Below are 17,708 nucleotides of genomic sequence, written 5' to 3' on the forward strand. Positions count from 1 at the left end.
CCTGTGCATTTCTTTATATGACTGTTTCTTTTTCCATGTGATCCTAACTTGCATCCAAAATTCTCCTCCCAAAATTCTGCAAACCACACATTTCTTCGATTATTGGCAAGAGTCCGGCTTCTAAAGTATCGATCAAATCCTATTTTTAAAAAGAAAGGTATAATTTTAATATTCTTTCAAAATCAAAACCAAATACTGCCAGAACTTTTGAATGGGGGATCATTTCATAAAAGAAAAAAAAAAAAAAACCATGTAACAAATGAGGGAGAGAGAGCAGCACAGAAATGAGGCTTCTCTTATGGCAAAAGCCAAGGAGAGTGAGTGGATAATATCTCCCCCATCCTCATCCCCACCATTCAGGCACCTGGCTCTAGGAATGAGTAGAACAGGAAGGCCTAGTGTCAGTGTCATGCTTATAACTTCTCCTCTAATCAACATCTCCCAGGGCAGCAACCAGTGACCTCATGCTGAATCCTGAATATACAGGACCCAATTCAGACTTTTATAATTCTTTTCTTTCTCTCCCGGCATGGATCAATGACCCAGACTTAATTATGTTTCCACCAGCCTCAAAATTTATCTCTCCTATATGTTCCATTTTTAGCTAATTCAATAAAGCAATCAGTGTTAATGTAATCATGTGGAGTCATGGGTAATAAGGTTAAAGTGTCAGTCAGCTCAGGTAACCACCTCATTGAAAGGAAACCACCTGGAAATAATGCCTTACTTCAATGGATAATGTTAAAGGTAGTAATTTCAGTCACCATCAAGACCATTAGAAAAGATACTTTGAAGACAGACTGCCTTATAGGAATGCTCCAAATCTTTTCTGATGCATTTATTTATCTATAGGATCAGCCCAGCCTCATGTATTCATTTTCAATAAATCAAGCATTTTCCCCTCAACAATGCTATAAATATCATGTATGCCCATGAAAATATGGAAACTCAAAGTGCAATTACTAAAATCATACAAATTACCAAGACTAACTGTGGTTCTCTTTCTTAAAAGAAAAATCAAATGGGTACTCTTTCCTATTTATATAGAAAAGAGTATATATACACATACTCATGCACATATATATATATACACATACATACTTATACATACACACACAAATATATATATGTACATATATATATATATAAAATATGCTGGAATATAGGCTGATCTTGAAAATTCTGACAACAAAGCTAAAAATTCTATCCAGAGTCATCAATAATGGCTGCATTTCATCATATTCAATACTCTAGTTTACGTTTGAGTTTTGATTCAACTGGAACAAAAGGAATTCTCTATGGTGCTTCCTTACCATCAATTGATGCTCTTTTGGGCAAAATTGTCACAGCCCCTTCTGCAATCTCCTCCTGCTGATAGACAGGTGCTATTTTAGATCCCCAACTATCTGAGCCAATCCAGAGAAAATGTCCACTCTGGTTTAATTTTTTTGCTGCTTCCAATATCCTCCTATAGGAATAAAATGAAGTAAAGCATATTATATTTATTAAAAAACACCACAATTATCAATGTTATGACTGGCTTTATGAAGTTATTACATACATTCAGCAAGTCACTGTTGAACAATTAGACAATCATTCTAACTGCCTGAGTCTTATCATCTCCTAAAGGAAATATAGCAGAGACTGACTCCAGCACATGTTAATTATCCTTATCCTTAACCTCATTCACATCATTCTGTCGATCACCCTTATTTTTCTCATCTCATTCAGTCCCCAGGTTTTACTCTATAGGCATTTCAGATTTAGAAACTATTTAGCAGAACGCTGCTGTGTCTATGCAGCAGAAGGCAGTCTGTAATTGCAGGGGGATTTTGCAATTCCTGTGAAATTTCACAAGATTTTACATTGAACATGAAATATGTTTTTAAAAGGATGTGGGCCACAAATATGATCCCACATACAGAAAAAAAGTAATCAGCACCTGATGTCATCCTCGTTGGCAAACATAATTACTGCTCGAGCATTAGGTGTTTCTAGCAGGCGTTTGATAATTTTTTCAAATTCTCCAGGTCTTGGTTCACGTGGAATTTTTTGTGACTGAGCAATGCAAACACCACCTATTTAAAAAAAAAAAAAAAAAGGTGATTCAGAAAAAGCACTTATTTAATTAACAAACTTAATGAGGTTAAGTACTTCATAAAAGCACATGATTCAGTACAGAATATTGTTTCTCAAAATATATGTCACTGTCACCTATTAAAAGCAATCACATTGTTTGCATTATAATATATTCACCAACTCAATGACATCAGTTACTTAAACATACCTGGATTTGGGTTTTTTGGTTTGTTTTTTTTTTTTTTTTTTTTTTACCAATTTTAAATATTATTTCTGTGGATGTATGGAAGAAAATCAAGGTGTACAAAATGTGTGATAAGAGTCAAGGAGTGGAAGGAGGAAGGGCTGTTTTGATTTACATAATACAAGCTAAAAAACAAGCAACAGAATTAATAAAAAGTATGAGTATATCTTATAGTTGAGATCCCTATTAAGCAGCAAGGTCCTTTTGCTACTTTAATTTATTAGTAGTCCTTCTTTAAAGTTAATTTTATTGCAACAATATTCTCATGTATCAACATAATGATGTGTTATGAAACAAGTAGCTTCAAGACTATTTGAGACACAGGCAAGTCCCAAAGATACAAACCCTCCGTTGACATATGTCTCTACCATGAAAATGGCAGAAATCCCATTTTACAAACACTACCACAAAAAAAGAAGTAACTCTTCTTTCACCCTTCCCTGTTTTAAAGTAATGAAAGATGAAAGAGAAAAGTTTAGAAAAGATTCTGCCTCTGGGCTGAGTTAGGAGGAGAAGAAAAATGTTCTCCCAACTGCAGTGAAGTACACAGATAACATATTCTGATATTAGAAGAGAAAACACTGTTAGCAATAAATTTCAATCGCAAACAGTTTAAATACGCTTTTTTTAGTCCCCTGAGAATTAAATCACCATATATAGCATTGCTTCAGTAGGCAAAGGCATTTTTACTTCCAAACAATTGACAATGCATTCTGTCATTCAACCATTATTGGATGCCATTACATGCTACCCATTAGGCTCAACACTGGGAATGCCCAGTCTAATCCAGAAGTTACCATTTAGTCTAGGAGACAGGTATTCATAAATTATCATGGAATATTTAATAAAATTTTAGAATTAACAGGGCATGTGATGCAATGGGAGCACAGAGAGAGCTGGATTTTAAAGAGCAAACATATTCCCATGTGGGTACAAAAGTGGGACATTCCTGGTAGAGGCCAAGGTATAAGAAACTCTAGCTTGAGCATGGCCTATGGTGAAGGGTGGTTGAAGTTGGAGTTGGAAATAATGACCAGGTCCAGCTTGAGAATTACCTTGTTAGACATGCCAAATTCTATAGGCTGAATGTTCACATGTTGGAACTTAACCCCCAGTGTGAAGGTATTAAGAGATGGGGCACGTTGGGAGGTGATTAGGTCATGAGAGTGGATTCCTAATGAATGGGATTAGTATCTTTATAAAATAGATGCCAGAGAGATCCCTTACACAGTCTGCCATATGAGGACACAGCACAAAGACACCGTGAACCAGGAAGTGGGTCGTTACCAGAACCCAACCATGCTAGCACCATGATCTCAGACTTTCAGCTTCCAACACTGTGAGAAATAAATTTCTGTTGTTTATAAGCCACCCAGTCTATGATAATTTGTTATAGCAGCCCTAAAGAACTAAGACATCAAATGATTTGAACTTTATCCTGAAAACAATGGGAACCCACTAAAAGTTCATAAGCAGGACAATTACATGATGAGCTTAATGCTTTAGGAAGGGAACTCAGGTAGCCACACAAAGAAGAAATGTCTGGTAGCTAGAGAGTAGGTTTCCCATGTGCTGTGATCAGACTTAATGTGTACCACAGTTATATATGACTAACCAGTGCTGGAGTACTGAAGGCTTATTTTTCTTAAAAGTTAGAGAACATTCAAAATTATCCCCATATAGCAGCAATACTCTTACTAACCTTACAATATGCTCTTCAGGGGTGGGAGTTGCCCGTAATACACAAATTGAGCCATGCTGCTACCTAGAGTTAGCTGACCTACTGATCTACCACTATGAGTTGTGATGATCAAGTCATTCCTTCAGTAAATATTTACTGAGTGTCCAGGATCTGCCAGAGACTGTGCAGAGGCTGTGGACACAAGGGTGAATAAAAGAAACTCTCTGCCTTCACAAAGTATAGAAATCTTGCAGGAAAACCAGGCTTAATGCAAAATAAATAAATGAAGAGGCGGAAGAGGAGAAGAAGAAGAAGAAGAGGAAGAAGATGAATGTAATTATAATTGTAACAAGAATTTAATTTAGATTGAGGAGTGTTCAGAGAAAGCTGCCCTAACTAAAGTGGTGTGATTTAGTCAAGGTCAAAAGAATGACAACATGGGAGAGAGGAGCATGGGAGAGGGCAGGAAAGAGCCAGCAGAGTCACTAAATGAGGGAAAGAGGAGTGGCAGACAAAGAGGAGAGGGAGACGGGGCCAGATCATGCATGACTCTGTTGGTCCTGTGGAAGATGGTGAATAATGAAAGTGCTTAACTTTCTTGCTAAATGTTTCTATTTCTGAATATGTCTCATGTATGAACATTGCATCTCATGGAAAGAAAATGGGTGAAGACTGTTGATGTAGAGGGCAACCTGAAGTAGGGGGAACAAGGTGCAATGAGCCCAACTGGGCGGTTATTGGAACAGGCCATGGGGAATGCTGACTGAGGCAGTGCTACTAGTGCTAGGAGGAGGAGATGGGGTTAAGGTAGAATATCTGAGTTGGAATCAATGAGGCTTTGTGCCAATTTGATGTAAGCAGCAAAGCAATGGGAAACTCCTAAGTATGACTGCAAGGATTTGGTCTTTATGACCAATTATATGATGACACCATTAAATAAGTTGAAAGTCCAGGAGGATGAGGGAAAGAAAAGAATAATTTTGACTCAAGACAGGTTGTCTTCAAAGTACACATGGAAAATCAAACTGAAAAAGCAAATCTGGATCTAAAGAGAGAGAAGGGAAATGTAATGATAATGGAAAGGAGTGATCATATTTTAAGAAAACTTTTGCAACAAGGTATAGAGGTAAGTTGAAGACTGTATAATTTCTTTAAAAATCAAACAAACAAACAAAAAACAAATGGATGAGTAGAAACATTAGGTAACTGTCGAAATGCCACACTAAATAACACTCTCTAGGGGACAAGAGCTGTTTCACAATATGACTGCCCTTTTAATTAAATTGCCATGATTACTTAAGCATCCCATTAAAGACATGTTATATCCTGAGTTTCATTCTGAGACTACTACTTATTCCTTGGGCAGAAGAAATGAAGTTCAGAAAAATTTTATTAAGACTGTTACAGATGAGGCAAACAGGCAATCCGAACATACAGTTTACTCTGAATTCATTGATTTATTTATTCACTAAGGACCTATTGAACATTTTTGTTTATAAAAAGCTGCGTTGGTTAGGTTGGATTTTAACATAGTTCAAATGCATTTCACTTTTTTCTGTTCCTTTGCCTCACCTCATATTTGTCAGCCTGGTCAATCTGTATTTCCCTGGAAAAAGGTACTGTACAATTAATCTATTTCAGCTGAATAAATACTTAATGGAGAAACCGCTCCACATGGCATTCTGCCATTTGATGCCTTATGGATATTTTATTAAATTGTGGACTGATTACTTCTCAAGTGATTGGAATTAGAAGATTAGAATTCTTTCCTTGGCCCTGAAGCTCATACACACTTTCTATCTTCATATCAGTCAAAAAGCCAGACTGTTAATCTGTTCATAAGCACTCCAGGTCTACTATGTTTTAGAAGCTACAGATATTCAAAGATCACCTATCCTCAGTAGTGTTGGGATACAATTGAACAATAAGACGTACACATAAGAAAGTCTGACAAGAGTGTAAAATTAGATAACAATGAAAGATAATAGCATAAGATATATCAAAATGCAATAATAAATGACAAATGAGTCATCCCCCGAAATAGTCCTATGACTTCATAAAAGAAAAGGGTCATTACATACTGTTAGAATTTGGTTAAAACATCCAGTCAAACATTTAAGCCTAATCAAAAATATGTTTTCCATACAATACTCAGCGTCTGTTGCTTTACTTTTTAGAGCCTCTCTCTGTCTTAATTTAAACTCTTGGTGTGGGTGAGAGAACAGGGAATTGCCCTTCATCGAAGAATTTTTTCCATTGCTTCTAGTTGTCCATATCTCACTCTGAAAGATTACTAATTGTGCACAACTGAAGGGACACTAACTTTCCTATTCTGCAGGTGTGCTTCTGTTCTACAATTTTTAAAGCTTAATAAATGCTGTGTGAAGAAATTTATAATTGAATATTTTCTAGAATTTCCTGTCTAGTGTCCTTGCAGCCTGTGTAATTTTTCTCCTTTTGATTATTAACTATTTAATGATAATTTAAAAATCATTTGTCGCATTGGATTTTATGTACACTCTGCAACACAAGCGATTACTCCTTTCCAGTCTCATTTGCTAAATGATATCATTACTATTCCTAATGGCAGCACTCTAAGGTTAAGGTTAGTATTATCACCATCTTTCTTATGAAGAAACTGAGAACCAGGGGTATCAACAGCTGTCAAGAGGCTGGAACCCAGGTTCAAAGCCAGATCTGTCAGACTCTAAGTCAAGACTTTTTCCAACAGTTTGCCCATACATGAATGACTATACCTGTAGCTTTACAATTTAGTGATTGCAAATGATTAATGAATAAGGTAAAGCAAATTTAAAGACACATTTTAAAAGCCCAGCAGGTTTTCTTTATATATCTAGTTGACAGCTACATAAATACAGTATATCTACTGAGTATTAAGAACCTAATTAAGGTATTTAGAATCCATGCAGATTATAGAACTGACTTAAACCTTTTCAGCATATAGCCAGTCTATCTTCAAAACTTTCCATTTTTTTTTCTGTAAATGCATGTCCTCAGGAAGACTTTTCTGAGTTCCCTCATCTTCCAATTCACTTTTGCATTGCAACAACAATAATTGTAATTTGTTTTGTTGTGTTGTTACCTTTGTTCCTCTCCTTCAACTAGAACTCCATGACTGAACCTCGACTTTTAAAAATATGTTTAAAAATAAGTGTCATTAAAGAAGTAAAAAAACAAAGAGAGAGACCATGATAATTGAGAGGAAGTTGTCTCTGAAATGGGACCAGCCTCCCTAAATAGTTTTTATCAGGGTGCCATGAATTAGAAAACCACTTAAGCCTTAGTTTATTATAACTTGCTGTTACTGATACAAGAGCAAATTTGTAAGCAATGCCTTTTCAGAATGTTTACCCCTTTGGAAAGCTGAGACTCATTGGTGAGTGGCCAAATGTCTCAGGCATGAGAGGTAATAGGTTCGTATGTGTTGGTTTGCTAGTGCAGACAGGTGGTAGAGTGGGGAAGGAAAGAGACTTGGTGTCAGAATACCTGAGGGTGATGCTGTGTGACCTTGTACAAGTCTTTCATATCTCAGTTTCCTCATCTCTATAATGAGGTTTACAATAACCATCTCCCAGGGATGCTATGAGAATCTAATCAAAAAGGGTCAAGTCCTTACAAATGTGACACATTATCACTGTTAACAGTAATAATCATAACCAGACATGCAGCATCACAACACTGAAAGGGGAGATAGTTGACACGCAGACCTAAAACATGGGATTTTCAACAGATCATGTTCTTCACCCTTTACCATTCTTATGTAATATTATCAAATATCCTAAATTCTGAAATGTGATACTTGCTCACTTGCCTATACCAATAAATGAAATGACTAGATTTCATTTTTTATCTCATGTTGATGATCACAATGTGATTGGGGCAATTTTAAGGTGAGAGAATAGGAAAAGTTACTTATGTGTTCCTCCTGATCCTTCAACTCCTACCCTAAGAATCCAAGTCTCCTTTCAAATGGAGTCCATAAGTATTTTGACAATGTGGGTTGAAATTAGAATTTAACTCTTTAGTAGAATGGTAAAAACTATGAAAGTATTAATGGTAACTATTATTAAACAAAAGCTGATGTGGAAACAACCACATGTTCTGTTTCATTGAAAGTTTGCTCTCCCTTAGTAAGAAGCTGGAATCTAAAGCATTGAAGTAATACTCTCACAAGTTGGGCTCCCCAGGAAGCAGACCCTCAGAAGGAATGTGAAGTGCATGAAATTTGCCCTTGGCATCTACTCTGTGGAGGACTCAGGAGGAGGCAGTACTTGGCAGAGAAGAAGTCTAGCTGGCTGTTCCCCAATAACAGGCTCCCAACACCACAGGGAGTTCTGAGGCTAGAATGGCCTTGATAATTGCTTTGAAACAGGTCATGAAGTCCAGGCCATTATGCCTCCGCATCAATCAGTGTGATGGTTAATTTTATGTGTCAACTTGGCTGGGCCATGGGCTGCCCAGATAGCTGGTTAAACATTTCTGAGTGTGTCTGTGAGGGTGTTTATGGAAGAGATCAGCACCTGAGTTGGCAGAATAGTAAAGCAGATGGCCCTCCCTAATGTTGGCTGTTATCATCCAATCCATTGAGGGCCTGAATAGAACAAAAATGTGGAGTAAGGTTGAATTAATTCAGCCTGACTGCTTGAGTTGGGACATTGACCTTTAGTACTTCTGGTTCTCAGGCCTTCAAACTACACCACCAGCTTTCCTGGGTGTCCAGCTTGCAGATGTCAGATCATGGGACTTCTTAGGCTCAATGATTGTGTGAGCCAATACCTTATAATAAACCTCTTCACCCTGACCAATACAATCAGTCATTGGAAGGGGGCCATTCTGGGAAGGAGAGAAGGTGATCTAGGGCAAGGTAGCTCTTTGTAGCTAGGGCAATCCCTCAAGGAGCTGAGAGCTGAAGGCTCTCTGCCTATAGCAATCCCAAAAGTAGGGACAACAGGTCCTTCACTGACAGGATCTTGAAGGGTGATTCACCATATTTACAAATTAAAATTTATAGGGAAATTAAAATAGCTTTTTCTGAAATAACAGTACAATTCAAGTAATTAATAGGGTTTTATTGTTTAAAGTTAAAACTCTTCAAAAATATCTTCTTGCACAAAGAAAGGCAATCTATGTGAACAGGAGAAAACTGGAATTGTAGACAGCACAGATAAGAGAGCTAGGCTCATAAAACTTTATGCTAATTCAATAGAGAAGTTTTGTTAAAACAATCTAAAAGGATAAAGAATTGTTTTTAGTTGTTGCTTATTTTTAAGACAAAAATCTCTGGCAATAATGTAGTAGGAGAAAAACAAAACAAGAAACAATGTCACAGCACCAACTTCCAACTGTGATGGAAATTGAGGATTAACTTATTAGAATGAAGTTACTTATAAAGCTATGTATAGAATAGTAAATGTGATTTTAAAAAAATGACTACAGTGTTATTAGTGACTCAAGTTGTTTTATAATTTCTATCAAATTAAGTTCTATATTAATCAGATCAAGTCTCTGTTGTATAGCTTATGAGATCTATATGGCATACTTTGGTTTTGGTGCACAAACAAATAAGCAAACAAAATTATCATTTTACCAATTGTTAAAGAGAATTACTAAACTATTGGTTAAAAATGATTGGTTTAAATTATATATTGCTTATAGTAAATCTGCCTAAAATTGACTATTTTTATTTAATAAAAATGTGATATAATCAGTCAACCATTGTTTATTTCTTATGAATGTCTCTTCAGGTAATAGCAATTTTAAAACAAAATAACTGTGTTTTTTTTTTTTTTAAGGCTAACAGAAACACATGTACTCTCCACCCTAAATATCCTTGGCATCATTTCTTTCCACCTTTCTGAAGACATAAGTAGAATAACAATTTGACCTAATGTAATTGATCCTTTAGTGGCAGTTGAGTAAAATTTGTTGTAGGGTTCAAAAAAGTGTGATCACGCCTCCTGTAACAATATTTTCACTCCTCATGTAGTGTACAATTTAGACTTAACAGGAAAGTGTGCATGATGAGATTGTGTAAGTTTATCAACATAAAGTGTGCTTTGCAAAAGGGAAGATTTATCTCACATATCACTGTAAAGAAAAAGTGTTATCTTTACTAACATGAATTAAAGAGTAAAATCACACTTAAATCTATGTTCACTTTCTCTCTCACTCACATTCTCAAACATTTTATACTTTGTCCCCTATCAAATGCCATGCGGACTCTTAAAGGGACTGTGAAAAGGAATGCAATGAGGGAATGAAATCCCTGGTACAGAAGAGGCATGCGCCAGATGCCGCTAACTGATATGTCCCCTGCAGGTGGCAATAGAGACAATCCACTACGAAAAGGACGGGCACAGAGAGCCCCTCTCCTGCCTGTCTCCACACATACTCAGAGAGATGCTGATACTCTGGAGGCAGATTGGGCCTGGACAGACTCATGGCGTCAGTATCCATACTGGGCTCTCTAATTCAGCCACAACTCACCACAGATTCAAAGGTCTTCTCAGAGGAAAAAGTGGTGATTATGAATCTCATCTCTGGAGTCAAACTTCCTAGTTCCAAATCTTTGTCCTTCTCCTGTTAGCTATGTGACACTGGCTAAGTTATGTGACTTTTCTTTCTGTACCACTGTCCCTCATCTGAAGATTGAGAGAATGTTGCCCAAATGGGTCATTGTGAAAGGATTAAATAGAGCCTCAACAGATTATTTATTTTTCCTCAAAAATACATGTGAGTTGCAATTTGTTTAAAATCAAAATTGTTTAAAGTCAAATCCTACACAGAATTAACTCCCTTTCATCAAGTCATATTCACATACAACATTATTTTTAGGAAGATCAAATTTCACTTCCCCAATGTTTATAGAATAATAACTCTTACTAGAGATTCCAGTCAAGGGGAACATTGAATCAGCTGTACAAGGCTCTCCAGGTAGAGGGAAACTCAAGCCCACCACAGGGTAGAAGTCAATTTCTGAAGTGTTTTCTCTTCCCACTCCTGTAAACTGGAAATGCCTAAGGAGACATAGGTATAGTAGATGGGAAAGATTCAGCCAAAGAAAGATAGAAATATAAAAGAGGAAAACCAGAAAGTGGGAAGAGTGAGAAAAGATGTGGAAGAAAAGGAAGAGGAAAGAGAACAAAAGTAAAAAGAAGGGATATATGCAAGTAGACCACCAGTCCAGAAGTATGTTTGGAACTGAGAAAGAAAAGAAAAGAAAACAAAGAGGATTCTCCACAAGGTCAAATCAGCAAATGTGGGGTTAGGAGCATACAGAGAAGGGGCACTTGACTAGGTTTAAATAAATTTCATTAATGTGTAGTGTGCATTTGTACTTATTTGGGTTATTTTTGGAGGGTGATTTGAGATCTCAACTTTGTTTTGTCTGTTGATTTGTATTTGCCATTTCAAAGTAGGTTCCCAGATACTAGAGCCAACAATATGACAGGAAGGTCTCAAAAGAGAGAACTATTTCCCTCTAAATGCTCAAATTCCCAATATGAACAGACTCTCTGAGTAAAGAGAAAGTCCATATTTTCCAGCCCATTGCCTGGAATAACCATTATGTCAAAGACAGTACTGAAATCAAAGTGAGCACTGTTTAAATTTCTTACTTGTTCTGGACTAAATTAAAAAAATAGCATTGGACTTTTAATTAAGCCTATTACATAATTAGTAATTCAGTTACAGATTAGGAATTTGTTACAGAATTGTACCAATTAAGTGAGTGAGGGGAGAGAGAGGACATTTGTGATACCTATCCTTCTTCAATTATAAAATAGATATTTTTTGAGCACCTACTACATGCCAGGTGCTTTTAGACACAGGGGAGACAGCAGTGAACAATATACAGAAGGCCCCTGCCTTCATAGAGCTCACATCCCAATGTGTTTCTAGGGTCTAGTGAAACCTGATATCTGTGGGCTTTCATGGATGTGTGGTAAATAAGTGAATAAATGAGAAGCCCCTATGTCATAATATAGTGGAATGATCTAAAAAAGAAAAAAGCATGTCTGTGTTTTAAAATCACCACCATTCAGCAAAAGGCACAGCATCTTTGCATCTATATTAGGTGTGTATAACATAGTCATTTTCAAATACCTTTTGTAGATAGGGCATTCTCAACAGTATCTCAACAGCAGGTAGAAGAGCTTGCAAACAATGAGCATTCTTCTATTCAGCACCTAGTAATATTTTATTCTACTTCTCAGCATTATCTGAATTCTGCTATGTATTGGCTTTCAGTCAGTGGTCTTTGCTCAAAGAAGCATCTTCAACAGATACTCAAAGGGGATTGACATTATCAATTGAAGAGGAAACTGATAGAAGAAAGATCATTATTATTTTATCCAAATAACCCTTCAGAACAAGGGTTGCACTCTAACTAGTGTATAGTAGTGACCAAACTAAGAAATGGACTTCAGAGAACAAAAATAGGAATAAAAATCATTTAAAAACTCAATCTTTCAAGAAAATTCAAGTAACTTGTAGTGTTTCTCTAGATAGTGCAAGATCATTCTACACAGCAGGATTTGATCTGTGTGTTTGGGATACAAAAAGGTTAAAACTACAGTTATATATTTAATTTTTTGGATTAAAATAGTACTACAAAGAGAGGAGAGTGAAAAGACATGTTTTAGATAGCAAACCATCTACAATTTAATTCTTTAAAGGATTTTTGTTAAATTTTAGGCTATATTTTATTCAAAATAGAAGACACTCAGTAGCCCGAGATGTAAGACCCTCCCCCTACACAAAAATTAATTATATTATTTTTTCCTTAGTGAAAGATGCATTTTTAGAACAAATAGAAAATAATTATATATTTGAATAGAACATACTAGTTCACCATGCTTTAATATTTAATTCAGTCTCCTAATATCCAAGTGCTATTGGGTAAGTAGGGTACACATTATAAACTTCTTTTTACATTGAAGAAATGGTCCCCAAGGTCACACAGCTAGTAAGGAGTCAAATGAAAACCTTGTGAACCTAATCCTAATAGCCAAGAACAATCATTATACTTTTCTATTATCTCTCAATAATTATCTCCTTGGTGATTAAATCTCCTTAATGTACCTAATTAAATACAGCATCAACAGGTAAGGTAGTATATTCAAAATGTGAATTCCAAAGGTTTACATCACCAGGGCTGAATAGTTTAGAAAAATGTTTTTGGTCTGGCTCATGTTGAACAGAAATTTTACTGACTAACATCCTCCCAAAGAGCATCCTACAGGCTTCTTTCCCACATTAACCCAGGCATGCCTGCCATCACTCACGGAGCATTAACTGAGCTCTTACTACACGCTGAGCTCTCTGTTGGAATCTGCAGTTATAAAAATGAATAAGAAGACACAGTCCCTGGTCTTAAGAAGATAACAGTAAATAACACAATATATAAGCAAATATGACAATCTGATGTACCAAATGCTATAAAACTGTGTACCCTAGGGACACTGGACCAAGAAAATGGAATCTGCTAACTGTGAGTAAGATTCACTGGCTCGTGACAGTGACATTGGAAATACATGGTCAGAGAGGCATCAAAAATAACTGTATGATATATTGATATGTACCAGGATCAACAAGTCAGAAAATATTTCAGAAGTGAGCTTATGATTGATTTAGCCAGCAAAATCTATTTCTAATGGATACCATCAGTCAATAGACATATAGGATATTTCCTAGGAAAATGTGATTGCCATTTAAAATGTTAAATATAATGTAATAAAAATCCTGCATTATGTATAAAAGTAGATTTAATCTTACTTTTCCACAATAAAGACAGACAACTCACATTGGTATGGAAGGAACACAAAGCAAAAAATTAAAATAACCATCAGAATGGCCACTTGAAGAGGAAAGAACAAAATATCAATACTAAGAACCAACGAGTTCAGCTAGGCTCAATAAATTTTAACCACAACTGATCAAACAGCTATCTATATGGCTTTATTTATTATAATGTTAAAACACATCAGAACCTAGAATAGTTTTTAAAAAAATTATTCCTATTATTTAAAATTCTGAAAATGTGCAAGCCAGATCAATCAATACTGTATCAGTTAGGGATGCCCTATCAAACAGTCATTTATTGAAATCAAAAAACCTCTATCTCCTCAGTGTTATAGGAAATATAGCAGGTAAGTTATAACATTTTGCATTAAATTATATCGTTTATCTAAGGGGATTCTTAGAAAAGAACATTAAGCTTTCAACAATCACAACATCATCTAAGCACAAAATGGAAAACCGAACAGACCTGCAAATGACAAAAGGATAACAATTTGTTACCTTATAAATTTCTGTGATATAATTTCCACAGTTTCCATTCATGCAGTGACTCCCAGATAAGACTCATTCTCCTTACAAATACATTATATCTTAACCATATATAACATGTGAATATCTACAAAAGAAAAGCAGTTCAGCTTGTGAAAAAAAAAATATCCTGGAATATAAATGACATAACAGAAGCACCAACTTTATCACTGTAACGACAAGTTCACTCATTACATGATATCATTTTCTCATCCTACATTGGAGCACGCCCATGTTCCCTTTGTATGACCCTGGGCAAGACACATAACCTCTCCGGCTATCAGTTCCTTTATTTGTAAAAAGAAGAGTGCTTGACAGGATGATCTCAAGATTCCTTTCAATTTCAACATTTTGTGCTTCTATGAATATATCACATACACTGCCTCCCATGAGTACTGTGGGTTATGTAAGTTCTAATATGAGAATAGAACATCATGTAAAATATAATAAGTTACTTGTTTTAAAAGCCTACAAGAGAAAAACTAGAGAATACATACAAGAACTTGTCCAATTCAAAATTATAAATCCTGGCTTCACAAGTCAGATCGTGACTGGATAACTTAAAAACTAATTTTTACAAGAGTATTAGAGCCTTGATCAGGTGCTATGTTCTGGTGACCAGTTCATTGAAGCAGTATAGTCTCTTGTCTGTTCAGTAAAAATGAAACAAGGGTGGGAGATAGGCTGAAGATGAAGAGATCTCCATGCTGGCTTGCAAATGGCTTCCATCTCCTTATTCAATAATAGCCTCCCTTCTTGTCTCATCTTACAATGTCCCTCTCATATTCCTTTATCCTACTCTGCTTTCCATTTCTTCCCTTCCTTTTCCCTTCTCTTACTCTATCCTTTCCCCTTTCAAAAACCTGAAAATGGTGATGAATCATCTGATACAGCACCCTTCCAATTACTTCAGTCCTGTTACCCTGAGACTCACTAACAGGACAGCAGCAACAAAAAGGACAGCTGCATGGCTGGGCCTCTGGTTAAGCATGAAAAATTGAACACATTCATTTATTTCTATGTTATGGTCTGAATGCTTGTATACCCCTAAAATTCACGTGTTGAATCCCCAATCCCCAATGTGACCATATTTGAGATGAGGCCTTTGGGAAGTAATAAGGTTTAGAGGAATTCATGAGGGTGGGACCCACAGATGGGATTAGTGTACTTAGTAGAAGAGGAGAGACCAGATCTCTCCCTCTCTCTACAACATGTGAGGACATAGTGAGAAGGCCACCATCTACAAGCCAGGAAGAGAGCCCTCACAAAAAACCTGACCATGCCAGTGCCCTGATCTCAGATTTCCCAGATTTTTAACAGTCTCTTGTTTAAGTCACTCAGTTTATGGTATTTTGTATTAACAGCCTTATTTGACTAAGACATTCTACTTTCTCCAAACATACAACGAAATTACCATGTTAAAGAAAGTAGGGAATATAGGAGAGAAATGTCACTAATATTTTGAAAGCTGAAAAGTGGATGATAAGCTGTAATTGACTTATCAGAGTAGAAAAGATGGAAATGGAGCCAACAGGGAGTGGGAGTGGGGGTGATACCAACAGAAACAAAGCAGTCACTCCACTTAACACCAGGAAGGCCCCAGAAGTGGCAATGCCAGGGACTCCAGAAGGTGCAATTGAAAATAGAATTGGTTGGAAATCTTTATACATCCTTTCCCTTGACTCTAGTCACTCTATACAGAAGATCAGATGGTCATTTTCTGTACAGGATAAATTCAAGGACATCTGACACAGCTGAGGGCATAGCAAGTTTCTATAAAGTGAAACTCTGCATACTGAATGGGTAGACCCTGGTCTACTTTCCCTGTTTAGTACCCAGAGTGCAGCAGCCTAACTCACACTCCCCTCCTCCAACGCCATGCTGGAAATTGGAAGTCTTCTCTAGAGAAACTGGCCTAAGGGTAATGACATACTGATATTCATATACAAATATCTCCCTACTAAATGAATAATTCTACCTGCTCAAGCCAAAGTAAAACCCACTGGCCAATGAACCTTGTCCACACTTCGGGGCTTTCAAATAGCAACTGAGCACCTCACTCTTAATGTCACAGCAGACATTTGAGAAGAGTCTCTATTGTGAAAATCAGAAACCAAAACAAACAGAAGAGATGAACTCAGAGGACACAGAAACAATCTATAACCAGAAGATGACTTCAAGAATATTAATATCCTCACAGATATATGAGACATGCAACAAGAACAGGAGGCTTAAAAAAAGGAACATTCAGAGAACAAAAAAGGGCTCCTAGAAATTAAAAAGGATAAGAGAGATAAGAATATCTCAATAGATAAGATATAAGAGAAAGTTGAGGAAATAGTTCAGAAAATAAAACAAATGAAAAATGATCATGCAATTAGAGGATTCGTTCAGGAAGCTCAACATTCAAATCTTGAATTCTCCCCCTCCACAATAAATAAATAAATATATAAAGAGAAGCCATTACCAAAGGAAAACACATATTTATATATTTCTGAGAACTGAAAAATATGAGTTTTTAGATTAAAAATACCTATCAAATACCAGCAAACAGAAAAGAGAAGGAAAGGGATGAAGAAAGACTCATATTAAGGAACATTAGCACAAAATTTTAAAACACTTGAAAGTGAAAAGAGATTATAGCAAAAGGATTAGGGTTCAGGATGGCTTCAGGATTGTGCACAGCAATACTGCTCGTCAGAGGAAAATGAGGCAACACCTTCAAAATTATGAGGAAAGATGAGTTTTATTCTGGATGAACAGAAAGTCAGCCAAACCATAAAATCAAGTGTGTGGGTAGAATAAAGTCTATTTCAAACATGTAGACATCTCAAAATTTGTTTTTACCTCCCATGCACCCTACTTAGGAAGTTTCTAAAGGATGTATGTCATTCAAGCAAGGAAGGAAACAAGAAAGAGGAAGACCCAAAATCCAGGTAACAGGTAATTCAACACAGGAGAAGGAATGGGACTTTCCCAAAGTGATGACGAGAAGAAGTCAGAGTTAACGACCATGCTTCTGGTCTATAGATCGTCCAGTCCAGATGAGAGCAGGAAAACGGAAGACCCCAGATATATCTCCAAGAAGGAAAAAAAAGCAGAACTGATGGACTGTTTGATGTGTTTAGATATACTGAAAGGATATTTGCAGTTCTGTCAGAGTTTGAGGATGAATTAATATCAGTTCTATAGAAAACCAAGCATATGGCAAAGCAAGAAATGATTAATTCCAGGAAAAACAAAATATATAAGAAGAGAAATGTTATTTCAGTACACTATCCAGAATAACTGCCACATCATGTGCATAATTATGATAGTACAAACACTAAATACTAATTAAACCTAAATTATGATACA

At 36.2% G+C, this 17,708-nt stretch overlaps 1 protein-coding gene across 6 annotated transcripts in view; it reads right to left on the reverse strand.

The window, feature by feature from the left end:
* GRM8 (glutamate metabotropic receptor 8) overlaps window positions 1-17,708 on the reverse strand; it is a 696,364-nt gene that overhangs the window by 379,394 nt on the left and 299,262 nt on the right. For all 6 annotated transcript variants that reach the window (XM_069461398.1, XM_069461395.1, XM_069461397.1 and 3 more), the window contains 3 exons: window positions 1,943-2,078; window positions 1,314-1,468; window positions 2-139 (listed from right to left, as the gene is read on the reverse strand). In XM_069461398.1, coding sequence (XP_069317499.1) covers window positions 2-139; window positions 1,314-1,468; window positions 1,943-2,078 — 429 coding nt within the window. The remainder of the gene's footprint in view (window position 1; window positions 140-1,313; window positions 1,469-1,942; window positions 2,079-17,708) is intronic.

This window comes from Eulemur rufifrons, chromosome 29, assembly GCF_041146395.1.
Source record: "Eulemur rufifrons isolate Redbay chromosome 29, OSU_ERuf_1, whole genome shotgun sequence".
In the NCBI taxonomy this organism is placed as follows: Eukaryota; Metazoa; Chordata; class Mammalia; order Primates; family Lemuridae; genus Eulemur; species Eulemur rufifrons.